The sequence below is a fragment of the Danio rerio genome, chromosome 16, assembly GCF_052040795.2.
Source record: "Danio rerio strain M-AB ecotype USA chromosome 16, GRCz13ab, whole genome shotgun sequence".
Classification (NCBI taxonomy): domain Eukaryota; kingdom Metazoa; phylum Chordata; class Actinopteri; order Cypriniformes; family Danionidae; genus Danio; species Danio rerio.
In genome coordinates this window covers 4,832,176-4,847,028 of record NC_141036.1, presented here as the reverse complement: position 1 = coordinate 4,847,028, position 14,853 = coordinate 4,832,176, and the positions used below count along the sequence as shown (strand labels likewise).

The 14,853-nt window shown below is 38.5% G+C and overlaps 1 protein-coding gene across 6 annotated transcripts in view; it reads left to right on the top strand.

The window, feature by feature from the left end:
- The window catches only part of arnt (aryl hydrocarbon receptor nuclear translocator), a gene marked incomplete at its 3' end in the record, with an annotated part of 65,409 nt that overhangs the window by 11,406 nt on the left and 39,150 nt on the right, over positions 1–14,853 (top strand). For all 6 annotated transcript variants that reach the window (NM_001441983.1, NM_001430813.3, NM_001441982.1 and 3 more), the window contains 8 exon segments: positions 2,564–2,777; positions 5,486–5,702; positions 6,231–6,333; positions 8,940–9,005; positions 10,250–10,335; positions 10,424–10,500; positions 12,778–12,912; positions 13,625–13,699. In NM_001441983.1, the coding sequence (NP_001428912.1) occupies positions 2,564–2,777; positions 5,486–5,702; positions 6,231–6,333; positions 8,940–9,005; positions 10,250–10,335; positions 10,424–10,500; positions 12,778–12,912; positions 13,625–13,699 (973 nt within the window).

The following is a 14,853-nucleotide window of genomic DNA, read 5'->3' as shown; positions in this document are numbered from 1 at the left end:
CCGCTGGTCTGCCGCCTGGTCGCGCTGTGCCCTCCACCGGTCGCCAAGGCGCACTTACCCTCCGGGGTGGCAGAGCCGCTCTCTCCCCATTATCTCTGGCGATGTGAGCTTCAGCCAGCTCGATCGCTTCCACCAAGGTGGCCAGTGACTCAGGATTTCGCATGCTGGTGAGTGTTCGCAAACGTCGGGGTAACGCACGCATCATCTTCTCGATGATCACCTTCTCAGCGACCTGGACCGCCGAGGGATCTCCTCCCAATAACCATAGCCTTCCCAGGCGAGAAAGTTGAGCTGCTTGCGCTCTCACTGGTTGTTTCTCGTCGTAAGACCACTGGGAAAACTGTTGGGCTGCGCTGATTGTGGATAGCCCCATTCTGGCTAATATTTCCTTTTTTAACGCTTTGTAATCTTCATTTTTAGGTGTCTCTAGTGAAAAATATGCTCGTTGCGCTTCTCCTGTGAGAAACGGAGCCAACATTCTCGCCCAGTTTTCTTTTGGCCAGCCTTCTCTCTCGGCAATAACCTCAAAGGTATGTAAATAAGCGTCAATATCATCCAGGTCGCTGAGTTTAGTGAGATGATGATGCGCACTCACTTCGGGAGTCGGATGGTGTCTGGCCGCCTGGCGGAGCTGCTGTTCCAGTCGATCCTGTCTGGCTGTAAGCTGCTCAGAGATGGAATTCTGTTTCCTGGAAATCTCCGCTAGGTGGAGCAGTACCTCTTCCACCGACATGGCGACGGGATGTTGACAGCCGAGTAAGAGGAAGCGTGGGAGAGAGAGAGAGCGGATGCCTGTCTGTAACAAACACAGAGAAAAATTCAGCGGTTATTTTCTACTTAATGGTGAGTGTTTCTTCTGAATTTTTCCCTCTGCAATGCCCGCATTCTCCACCAGTTGTAGCGAGGCAGAGGGAAAACACAAACACCGTAGATGAAGTTACAAACAATGCCCCGGAGGGTGCTTTTATTTACAAGTGATAAAGGGGTGAATGAGTGCTCTTCTTAGAGGTGCGTGCTCAGGTGCTCCGGGGAGAAGGTGAAGACTGGTGAGAGGGATGGTGTTGGATCGGTCACGAGCTGGATTCGGCTGTGGGAGAGACAGAGAGAGACAAGCGTTAGCGCAGGGAGTCATCTGTAATGAAGCTCCCTTCCTTCTGTGTGGGGCTGGCTTATATCTCTCCCTGGCTGATGAGGTCCAGCTGTGAGCGATCCGAGGTTGATGAGAGATCCAGCTGGTGTGGATTTGTGCCCAGGGCGACGTGGTATTACATGGCTCGCTACAATATATATATATATATATATATATATATATATATATATATATATATATATATATATATATATATATATATATATATATATATATATATATAGATTATTTATTATAGCTTTAAAAATATCGGGATTTTCTGTTCTGGACACCATGCAGCTGTTTCTGTTATCTGTGCCTTTAATGCTATATATTCCCGCTTACCATTCGCACGTACCTGTTACGGTGTGCCTCAATCCCCACCTCAGCTGTGTCAGATAATCAGCACAGTGACAGACATGAAGGAAGCAGATGTCTAGTTGCGTTTGTGAGAAATACTACAGTACGAACATTCTCAATGAGTATTTGATGTTTGTTTAGTGGAGTTGCACAATTAGTCGCACACATTGACGGTACAAAGTTTAAGCATACACACACACACACACACACACACAGCGCAGCGTTTGACTTTGCACTGTTTTGCATGGCAAATGTGACAGGATACAAATTAATATCCACTGCTGTATAGATGTCTGTTATGTTAATGTACAAAATAAACCTGATCTAACGTCCACAAACCGGAAGCGTTTTTAATATAGCTAAGCTACATAGTATAGAAATGTAGCTGAAAGAGGCTAATCATTTTGACCTTAAAATAATGTTTAAAAAATTAAAAACTTTTATTCTGTCGAAATAACACAAATAAGACTTTCTTTAGAGGAAAAATATTGCCAGACAAATATATAATATATATATATATATATATATATATATATATATATATATATATATATATATATATATATATATATATATATTATAGGTGGGCATAGATAATTTTTTAATGTCTAGATCTAGATTAAAATGGCTCGTTTGAATTCTGAAGAAGGCATTCAGAGTATGTGTACTACCCAAGTCTTTGAGAACTTAAAAATGCATCTTGAAAATGCTTGATAAGTGCTTAAATTTCACTTTGGAAAAAATTAAATAGCCCTGTAAATAATAATTTTTAAACACAGTGGTCAGTGCAGTTTGCAGAAAATGTCTTTCAGTGTCACATTTTTCCTACAGGTGTTTTTCTGTCCTTCTTTTCTCAGGCTTATTTTCTTTCAGCGCTCATAAGATCGTTCATACACATTTGTTTTTTCATAGACAGATCATCGGACGGTGTCTTTATTTGCTTATTCATCAATCTCTTTCTCTCTCTCCTCCCTTGATTTTTTTTCGTTGTCGCCTCCTCCTGTGCTTTTTTTCTCTCTCTCTCTTCTCTCCTGAATTTCACGCGCCGCTCATCCCTCATGCTCCTGACCGCAGGGAGAACCACAGCGAGATCGAGCGCCGGCGGAGGAATAAAATGACCGCCTACATCACAGAGCTGTCGGATATGGTGCCCGCCTGCAGCGCTCTGGCACGAAAACCAGACAAACTCACTATCCTGCGCATGGCCGTATCACACATGAAGTCTCTAAGAGGAACTGGAAACACCAGCACCGATGGCACCTATAAACCATCCTTTCTCACAGACCAGGTCTGGTATCAAGCATTAGTTAGTCCTTCATCATTGAGTCTATTCATTTACTTAACCCTTGTGTGCTATTAGGGATGTTTTCGTCCACTCTAGAGTGATTTTGAGGTTTAGTTTGGCCACAGCTTCCTCTGTGGTTCAGGAAATGGAATGATTGTTGATGACAAATCTTATTTTGACACATATTTTGGAAAAATGCTTTCAAAAAATCAACAATGCACTGTAGGCAAATTGACTTCTCTTTCGTTATGTTGGGGGCTGTTTTTGCCCCATTGACTTCCATTATAATCACATTTTTTAATTGATAAGCCATGACACCATGTTATTATGTGTTTTTGATTGTTAATGGTTTTCCCTGTTGAGAAGAGGTAAAATTTGTGAATTTGTTTTCTTTTTTTTTTTTTCTTTTTTTTTACTGTGCTCTGTCTCTATAATTACTAGACACACCTTTTACTGCTGATTGGCTGAGAGGGTTTTGGGTGCTTCGTTGTGGTCAAAAGCATCTTTTAAATATTGCTTAGTGCACCTTTAAGTTTTTTTCAAGAATTCAACTCACTACCAGTTTTTAAATTCAAAATATATATTTTTAAATTATCCAAAAAACACTAAAACCAGACAAACTCACTATCCTGCACATGGCCGTATCACACATGAAGTTTGTCAGAGGAACTGGAAACACCAGCACTGATGGCACCTATAAACTGTCCTTTCTCACAGACCAGGTCAGGTATCAAGCATTAGTTATAAGCAGATTCCCATCGATTCATTGAGTCTGTTTATTTACTTAACCCTTGTGTGCTGTTTGGGATGTTTTCATGCACTTTGGAGTGATTTTGAGGCTTAATTTGGCCACAGCTTTCTGTTTCAGCAAATGGAATGATTGTTGACGACAAATCTTATTTTGACACATATTTTGGGAAAATGCTTTTAAAAAATCAACAATGCACTGTAGGCAAATTGACTTCCCTTTCGTTATGTTGGGGGCTGTTTTTGCCCCATTGACTTCCATTATTATAATCACATTTTTTAATTGATAAGCCATGACACCATGTTATTTTGTATTCTTGATTGTTAATGGTTTTCCCTGCTGAGAAGAGGTCAAATTTGTGATTTTTACTGTGCTCTGTCACTATAGTTACTAGTCACACCTACTGCTGATTGGCTGAGAGGGTTTTGGGTGCTTCATTGTGGTCAAAAGCATCTTTTAAATATTGCTTAGTGCACCTTTAAGGTTTTTTCAAGAATTCAACTCACTACCAGTTTTTAAATTCAAAATGTTTTAATTAAATTATCTAATAAACACGAAAACAAGACAAACTCACCATCCTGCACATGGTCGTATCACACATGAAGTTTCTCAGAGGAACTGGAAACATTAGCACTGATGGCACCTATAAACCGTCCTTTCTCACAGACCAAATCAGATGGCGAGCATTAGTTATAATTGGGCCCACAGAGAAATCTGCAGATTACCACTGACTCCCTACCAGATTTTAAAAAAGATGTAAAACATTAATAATTAATTAATTAATCAATAATAATTCATTTTATTTGTAAATGGCACCTTTCAAGACACCCAAGGTCGCATCAACAGCCATTCTAAAACAAATAACTACTACTAAACATTACTAAAACAATCATTGACCAAACAGGTTAAAACACGATAGCGAATATTAAAGAACATTATAAAAAAACATGATATAAAATTGTTAAAGAAAAGCCTGCTTAAAAAGATGGGTCTTTAGATAGGATTTAAAAGTGTGAAGACTATCTCTGCTTCTTAGATCTTGGGGAAGCGAGTTCCATAGCCGAGGAGCCATAGAGCTAAAGGATCTGTCTCCCATTGTGCTTAATCGAGTGCGAGGTGGTACCAGGGTGGAGTTGTTGGCTGATCTAAGGGTACGAGAATGGGTGTAGATATGGAGAGGTTTGGTAAGATATTGAGGAGCGAGATTATGAAGTGCCTTCAAAGTTAGAAGTAATATTTTAAAGTCAATGCGATACTTTACTGGAAGCCAGTGAAGCTGATAGAGGAGTGGTGTGAAATGCTTGTGAGATGGAGGCCTAGAGATGACACGAGCTGCATGGTTCTGAACCAGTTGGAGTTTAAGGAGAAGTTAGGAAGGAAGTCCAGAAAGAAGTGCATTACAGTAGTCAAGACGTGAAGTAACTAATGCATGGATAAGATTTGCTGTGTTATTGGTTGTGAGAGAAGGACGGAGACGAGTGATTTTACGCAGGTGGAAATATGCAGTACGTGTGATATTATTGATGTGACCTTCAAATGAGAGTGTGCTATCCAAGATGACACCCAAACTCTTTACCTGCACAGAGGGAAACATTGTGCTGTTATCAATGTCCATAGTGAAATTAACAGCTTTATCCAAAACACTTTTAGTGCTGATGTGAAGGGCTTCAGTTTTGTCACTATTTAATTTTATAATGTTAGCTGAAAGCCAGATTTTTATTTCAGCTAAACATCTGCACAAAGCAGGAGTAGGAAAAGAACAGGAGGGCTTGGTGGACAGGTAGAGTTGATTGTCGTCAGCATAACAGTGAAATTGCATGTTGTATTTTCTGAAAATGTGACCAAGAGGCAGTAGATATATGATAAACAGGAATGGACCCAGTACAGAACCCTGTACTGAATGATTTTGATGATGATGATGGTTCTGTAAATGTTTTCACCATCTCTCTCTGTCTCTGTGTAGGAGCTGAAGCATCTGATTCTGGAGGCGGCTGATGGTTTTCTCTTTGTCGTGTCGTGCGAGACTGGTCGCGTTGTTTACGTGTCGGATTCTGTAACGCCGGTTTTAAACCAGGCTCAGTCAGACTGGCTGGGATCTTCACTATATGATCAGCTTCATCCAGACGATGTGGAGAAGCTCAGAGAGCAGCTTTCCACCACCGAGAACAATAACAACAGCGGTGAGAAACCACTGCCTTACTTTCTGCTGAAAATCCCTTGTTCAAATCATTCATTTTATTAAAACGAACAACTGATTTCTTTTATCTTTGCCATGATGACAGTACATAATATTTCTCAAGATACTAGTATTAATGTTATCAGCTTAAAGTGACATTTTAAGAGTTAACTTGGCAATTTAGGGTAATTAGGCAAGTCATTGTATAACAGTGGTTTGTTCTGTAGACTATCAAAAACAAATATATCTCAAGGGGGCCAATAGTATTGACCTTAAAATGTTTTTTTTAATTATAAATTGCTTTTATTCTAGCCGAAATTAAACAAATAGGACTTTCTCCAGAAGAAAAAATATTATCAGACATACTGTGAAACATTTCTTGCTCTGTTAAACATCATTTGATAAATATTGGAAAAGAAATAAATGTACAGGTGGACTACTAGTTTTGACTTCAGCTATGCATGACTTTCTTCTGTTAACCCTTTTTACATAAACAAAACCTTTGAATCCTGCTCCCCTTTTCTGACTCTAGGCCGGATGTTGGATATGAAAACGGGCACGGTGAAGAAGGAGGGTGGTCAGGCGACTGTGAGGATGAGTATGGGTGCCAGGCGCTCCTTCATCTGCAGAATGAGGTGAGACACAAAGCACACTGCTTTACTCCTATAGATCATTTCATTGCAATGTTAACTAAAGGTGTATACAGGATCTAACTTTTTTTTATCATGTCCGCTTTTTGCTATTTTTCACTACAGACTGAATGCATGGTCGTATTTAGATGTGCACACACAAACAAGCTGCTCCTATTTCATGGTGTTAAGGGCTAGAACAAAATTTCAGGCCTTAAAAAGTCTTACACTTACAGTTTCATTTTTAATTTTATTTACCTCTATTTAACATAGTTTAATTACCTTCCTTACAATAACATTTGTTTCTTCATTCTCCATTTATTTATGGTGAAGACACTGACCTGGAGAGACAGTAGTGCATATATTTAGCTTTATGTTATGTTAAAAAAAAGCGCATCTATGAAACCAGTTTGCTTATTTTTACACATTTATTATATGTGGCTAAGAAATAACTATATTATAAAATTTTTTTAATGAGGAAAGTAAAAATCTTTTCCTTTTACATTAGAAAAAAATCTCCCCATATATACACCCATATACGCCCCATATACAATCTGAAATTTCATTAATAAAGGTCTTAAAAAGTCTTAAATTTGCCTTTATGAAGCCCTGTCTAAACACATTTTTTATTCGGTGTCTGTGGCAAATAGAAAACAATGTAAAGATGTGGCGCTTCTCTTCCAGTGTGTGACAGCCTGGAGAAGTTTACAGTTTTCCCGATGTTTGCAAAACTGTCTTGCTTTCTCAGCCAATATGGTTAGATTACTTCACGCCAGGCACCAGCGTCAACACTTCCCATTCACTTTGAATGGGTGACGCCAAGTGCTGCCGAACTGAACTGTGGATCCGTCTGCACTGCTTCGGGAATTTCTCAATTTTTTAAACGCAAAGAGAATTGTCAGCCAATCAGATCGCTTTATGTAAATACCTTAGCTGAGACAGTAGCCAATTGCAGACTAGGGGCCCTATCATACACCCGGCGCAGTGTGGCGCAAGGCGCGGCGCAATAGTCTTTTGTTAGTTTCAGCTTGGCGCAAGAGTCGTTTTGTGGCGTTGCGCTACGCTGTTTAAATAGAAAATGCATTAGGGCTCATATGTGCGCCCATAGGCGTTCTGGTCTAAAAAGGGAGGCGTTCTGAGGCGGACCGCTGGCGCGTTGCTATTTTGAGAAACTATAATAGATTTTTCATTAGACCAAAACTAACCCGGTCTAAACTCCAGCGCAGAGTTCCGCCTCGCTTACACACTGCTTAATACACACAAGAGAGCAATAGGCACATATCTTTACATATGAAAACATTTAAATATTAAGGATTTATATATAGGATATAATAAGAATAGATATAGAATATAAATATATAGAGGATTAAAATATTACAAAACAGATTATTTTCTAGCCTACATAAATATGAAAAATCACTGCTTTTATGTCTTCTTCATCTCGGGAGGCTTTTTCAGTTCATTCATAACAATTTGCTTTTGTATAATGTTATTATTATTAGCAGTATTATTTATTATATCCATATTTATATTTGTTTTATTAAAAACAAGCTTAGATTTGCCCACCTGTCAGGTTTTAGACCATATGGGGCACAGCATGTGTTTTAGGATATAACTCAGGTTTTTGAGCACATTTTGTTATTGTTGTTCATTTATTCGTTTGCTGGAAATTAGAACTGAATTTAGAAATAGTTTTGAAACGAATATTTGCGCTTAACAAACAAAATTATTTATTTATTAATTGATGTCTGTGTGTAAAGGTTTCCCTATCCAAGAGCGAATGTGAAAGTAGATCCATTATCTCTCATTCTCACGCAGTAGATGCTCTGTTTAACAGTTTTCTGTTAAAAAACTGTCAACTGTTTGCTTGTGAAATGCTCATTTTTTCCACTTAGACTTACTTTGCGTCCTGTAAATAGCGAATGCGCTCTTGGCGCGACGCAGCTGGCTCTTAAAGGGAATGGGAGATGAGACTCTAATTGGTTTATTCTCAAAACACACCTATAACTCATTAAGAAAATAAACTCAAGCCTTTTAGCCCATGCACCACGACGCAAGGCAGGTTTTCCCATCCGTAAATTAGCAAAAACGCGTTCTGACACGCCCTGAAAGCATTTGCGCCCTGCGTTTTGCGCTCTGCTCATGGACCGTCAAAATAGAGCCCTAATTTTATTGGCTGATGCTGCTATGATGATTGTGTCAGAACCAAGCTTCAGACATGCCCTCCGTCAAGCATGTGAATTGGCCGTTTGTGTTTAGGGATACACATAAGCAGAAACGTTTACAACCCTGCCTACTGCAGCGAGGGGGTGTTGAGAGTTTTTGAAAACAGTATGTTGGCACTTTTCAAACTTCTTTTTGACCTCAAACGAATTACGAAAAATAACTTATTTTCATTTTATACTGGGGTCTTTAAACCGATAAAACATTTTTATAATGTTATACATGTCAGGCCTTAATAACCCTTTATTTTAAAGTTCATGTAAAAAAGTGTTGAATTCCTATATACAGTTCAAGACAAAATTATTTGCCCTCTTGTGAGGCTTTTATAATTTTACAGATTTAATCACAATATCTACTTATTGAAGTGAACTGATGTGTGTGTGTTGTAGGTGTGGAGTGTGTCCAGTAGAGCCCGTGTCTCTTAACAGACTGAACTTCCTGAGGACCAGAAACAGGTAAAGCGTCTCTCTTTGTCTGTACGTGGTACAATCTCAGTTCATAAATAGATATAAAGCGTTAGTTCACCTAAAAGTGAAAGATAACCCATCATTTACCCACCTCAAGGCATCCTAGGTGAATATCACTTTCTACTTTCAGTCAGTTATTTAAAAAGAAGTTTCCAGCTCTACATTGGTATAAGCTTTTATCAGCCGTCCAAAATAATTAAGCTCATCCATTCATAACAAAAAGTGCCCCACACAGCTCCAATCATCAATAAAAGTCTCCTTTAGCAAATCAGTGCATTTAACAAGTTGCACAGAACTGTTTATAAAGGTTTATGTGGTTGTATGTCTTACAAAAACCTAGCAAGATCACCACAGAAGACCTTTATTCACATTTGAAACGTTTCTTTATTATGAATGGATACACTTTATTGGACTTGTATTGAACTGTTTGGAGAAAAAAAGTAATTGTGGAGCTAAATGAGGCTAAAATGATGTGAAGTTTATTTATAAACTAATGTCAAGAGGATCACGTGCTTATGATTGCTTGCAGCCGGTCCTGCATTATTCAATTTATGATTCATCATATCGGACGATTCCTAAGGTACTATAAATATCCTCAGTCCCATATAACAGCCATCTTCATTTTAAAGAATCCCCCCTTCCACCCCTACTCCTCCTCCTTTCCTAGATGGGTGGCAAGGTGGCCTAGTGGTTAGCACTGTTGCCTCACAGCAAGAACGTCACTGGTTCTAGTCTTTACCAAGCCAGCTTACGTTTCTGTGCAGAGATTACACGTTCTCCCCATGTTCGCGTGGTTCCCCCCGGGTTCCCTGGTTTCCTCTCACCGTCCAAAAACATGCAACTTAAATTAATTGACTAATCCAAATCGGCACCATAGACATGCTCCTAGTAAGTAGTTATCTCTTAAGAGCAATCACGAAATGTTTATTAGTTACTACAGCAGGGGACTTCTCGAGATCTATCTGAGCTCAAACCCCCCTCTCGCCTTACAAACGGGAAGGAGCCTTGGGCTCGAGGATCTTATGAGCTCAGGGCTCTCTCCTGGGACAGCATGCCAAACAAACTTTATAATCAATCATCAGCTAAGTGTGAACTCTTGAAATATATTTAAGTAACTTTGACTGAAAGAAGAAAGTCAGCTATACCTAAGATGTCCTAAAGGTGAGTAAATCATGGAATAATTGTAATTTGTGCGTGAACTAACCCTTCTCTCATCTCCTGTTGTTCTGCAGGAACGGATTGGGTTCTGCTAAAGACGGCGAGCAGCAGTATGTGGTTGTCCACTGCACAGGCTACATCAGATCTTGGCCTCCTGCAGGTACAGTATACATGCACACAATACACCGGAAGTGGCTATTGTTTACACAGAGTGGAGCTGGGAATAATATCTGGCTTTATCCTCTCAGGAATGAACCTGTCTGAGGAGGAGGCTGATAATAATCAGGGAAATCGTTTCTGTCTAGTTGCCATCGGAAGGCTACAGGTACTGCTTTTTTGTTCATGTATTCATATTTAAAACAAATCTGCACTGAGTCATGGTTTTGCTTCGTTATCTTTCTCTTATGGCTTTGTTGTTAAAAAAATTAATTGTCAACTTTGTTTAAACTATTTAATAATATGTTATTTATAACCAGTGTTGGGCATGTATGTGGTTGTCCGACCCCTACACACACAGTCAACAATGAGTTGATATTCTCCTCAGTTTAAAACTCATTGTATTCAGTTTTTTAAAGGTCCCATGAAATTAAAATAAAGTTTTTAAATGTTAGTACAAGTATTGTTAGTTTTTAAGATATCCACAGGCTAGTGTGTTCCAGAACAGTGTCAAAACTTGCGCTTGGAAGATATAAAACTGATCTAAACATGTAAAGCTTGTAGTTTGTCACTTCCACCTAGGGCATCCCGAGTTCGAATCCCGGCTCGAGGATATTTCCCGACCTTGCCCCTTCTTACTCTCTCCTACTTCATTTTCTGTCTGATTACTGTCCTATCTAAAAAAAGGTAAAAAGGGCAAAAATAAATTAAAAAAAAAAAAACTACAGTTTCTTATCAAATCACACCAATCATATGCACCAATCAAATACCTGACATGCCCCGCCCCCTTCAATAAGCTTCTCATTTGCTTTTCATTTCATGCGCTAGAGCTCAACCAACCTTATTGGCTGAGATGGGATAAAAACAAAATGCTATTGGCTGTTTTTAAGAAAGTGCAGGGGGTACACGTTCCCACCCTCTCTTTGTGTTTTGGTTGAGATTACGTCAAACATCAAATAAAAATGCATATTTCAAAGCAGTTCATGTGACCTTTAAAGCGCTTCACTGATTGTTTACAGTTTAACTGAAGTTATTTTATGTTAATTTATGCAAAGCATTATGAGGCATTGGAGAACAGGTACATATAAAGTGATTCTAAAAATAAAAAATCTTACATTTTACAATGTCTTTATGAATTTTTTTAATGGATGGAGAAAATCGCTCAAGTTTTATTGAAATTATCTTCATTTTGAAGAATTTATTTTGGATTAGATTCTCATTACACATGTTAGAGGCAGGAAATGCAGTTTAAGTCTAGCCAGGAGTGCATTATGGTATATGCGGAGCTAGTGTTTCTTCCCATACTGAAAGTTCTGGTGAACGGTTAATGTGACTTTTACCCATTTTATGCGGTTCCTTTTACAGCGTCGATGTTGTAATGTAATTAAAATACAAGCAGTTAAATAGATTTTGGCATTCATTTAGTTGCTCAAGCGTTAAACGAGACAAAAAGCCATTTACTCGCAGAATCGGCTGGCTAGCACAGATGCTCTATTGAAAATATTAGGGTAAAATAAATGTCTATAATTTGAAGACATGGCGGGGGAAAATGTAGTTTAATGCAGTGCTTCTTGTACAATCTGAGACCCACATTATATTGGATATCACTAAGCCAGAGCAGTTCTCTGTTTTTTAAAGAAAACCGACCTTAAACGCACTGATTTTGTAATGGCATACAGTTCACCGGAAGCGTTTAACTTAGGTTACTGACAAATTAAAAGTCCTTTAGCATACTTCCATATATACCCTATAGCAGCAAGTGCTTTATATAGCTACAGGTATAAGTTAAAAGTGCAATTATAGAAAACTATTGGAAATGTTTTCAGATGGATGTACTATGAACATAATATACAAGTCATATTAACTAGAATCAGATATTTACAAATAGATGAACATATTGTACAGGCTGCTATTAATAATCAGGGATATGCAAATAGATATCAGCATAAGATGCACTGAAAAAAAATGATTCCTGCAAAATTGTTGCAAACAATTTATACGGGTTGAAATTAAACAAACAAATTAAATTTAGTACTGTTCAACTTAATTTCTTTGTTTAGATTCAGCCCAAATAAATAGTTTACAACTACTAACAACTTTAACTACTTTACTAACAACTACTAACTACTTTAACAACAACTAAATTAAAACAATTTGGTTAAATCCAAGGAATCATCTTTGAATATTTGTTTTCACTGTACAGGTTTTGCTGTAACAGGAATTACAAATTGATATGTATATCATACAAGTGTATATGTTCAGTGGATATGTGCATTTACAAATGGGTATGTACAGTGTAGTGCAATGATTGGGCAGTGTAAGTTGTAAGGGGTGGGCAGAGGAGTCAGTGAGGGGCAGAGTTCAATATTAGTGGTGGTTCAATATTTGTGGGTGAACTGACCCTTCATCGTTCTCTCTGACCTTGTGACCTTTGTTTGACCTGCAGGTCACCTGTTGCCCGAGCGACACAAGCATAAACAACATCAGCGTTCCAGTGGAGTTCATCTCCCGCCACAATTCTCAGGGTGTCTACACGTTTGTGGATCACCGCTGTACGGCCACGGTGGGCTTCCAGACTCAGGTGGGTCACGAAAAAAGCATTCAGGCTTAGGCCCAATCCCAATTCTACCCCTTAGCCCTTTCCCTTTCCCACACCAAGGGGTAGGGGTGTTCCAATTCTCTTTAGCTTGAAGGCGTAGGGCTAAGGGGAGGGGGTGAATACCCCTTCGAATAAAGATTTTTCAGGCCCACACTCAAAACCAAGGGAAAAGAAAATTTTATTTGATTTTCCCCGATTTAAATCCCTGCACAGTCACAGTTTTACTTTGATAATATTAATGAGTCTTTAGTTTGTATTACTAATTTTTTTATTTTTATTAATTTGTATTATGCATTTATTAATTTTTATTTATTTGTTTTTAAAATAGCAATTTAGGTATGGCAGATGTGTTATTTTGCAAAAAATGTGCAGCATTTAAGAAAGAAATGAAAGGGCTCTTCACCTTAAATTCTTTTAAAATATTTTTATTTTAAATCGTGACTAAATTGTGAATCGTGAGATTAGTATCGTGAATCGTTACATCCCTAGGAGGAATTGAATTTGGATTGTAAGCCTTAAATAAAAATAAAAAAGTTATTATTTTAAACTTGATGTATTTTGTACATGTCTGTGTTTTTTTTTATACATGCACAAAACCTGTAATAAGTTTGTTTGAATTTTAAGTGTTTATGTGTAGTTAATCATTGAGTTTACATTATCAAACGCATGTGACTGTTCTTCTTGTGTGATGCAGGAGTTGCTGGGGAAGAATATTCTGGATTTCGCACACCCAGAAGACCAGGGTTTACTGCGAGACAGCCTTCAGCAGGTCTGTCTATCCAAATACAATCACTATCTCCATCTAGCCATTTCTTAGCTATTTATTTTGTTATGTTTACACGTGAACTAGTCTTTTCACAGTGTAGTCTTACACCGTGTCCTAGTACTGTATGTGCCAAAGCGTGAAAAGCCATCTTTCTCATATTAAACTACTCTGAACTGAACTCTGAACACTGCACTGATACAGTTTCAGTTTATTAGAACTGCTATATTAAGCTCCTTTGACACTCTTCATTGCAAAGGCGCTATAGAAATATAGATGAAATATTGAAAATGAGTTTTTATCCTGGCCATCTGTGCCAGCGATGTAGGAAATTTCTAATTTAGAAATGCTTTTCCATGACGTTGCAGCAGAACAACAATTCAATTCATCTTTATTTTTCTAGCGCTTTTACAATGTAGATTGTGTCAAAGCAGCCTAACATAGAAGTTCAATTGAAACTGCGTCAGTCCAGTGTTCAGAGTTGAATATCAGTTCAGTGTGGTTTATTTTCACTGCTGAAAGTCCAAACACTGAGGAGCAAATCCATTGGTGTTAACTCCAAAAGACCCAGACCAAGCAAGCCAGTGGTGACAGTGGCGAGGAACAAGCTTCACCAATTGACCAAAGTGAAAAAAAAAAAACCTTAAGAGAAACCAGGCTCAGTTGGGCATGACCTTCTCTGGCCAAACTTCATGTGCAGAGCTACACTCTAGGCGCTGGAGGCTGGAGAACGCTGCACGTCCATCATGGAGAACTGCAGGTGTGAGTAGATCACCGGTGGGTGTTTAGCTGGCCTACAGGATCAATGGAGACTCGTCTGGCACAGGGGTCTTTCAGGAGCCAGTCTCATGCTGTCCACTCCTCTATGACTGCCACAGCATCTGCTCAGGATACGGCCTGGTCCAGGATTATGGATACCTTGGCATCAATTCTTCACAGGTCTTAGATCGCATCAACGGCGCTGCATAATCTATAGAGGCCTCGGGATGTGTATCCCCAGGTGGAAATAGAGAATAAAGAAAATAATTAGCGTAGCTGCTGTTCATAGTGTTTTTAAACACAAGATGTAAAAATGAAGTGCTGTAAATGAAAATATTAATTATATAAACAGACATAGAAACAAACATGTAAAGCATATGAGTATTTAAAATAAAATAAAA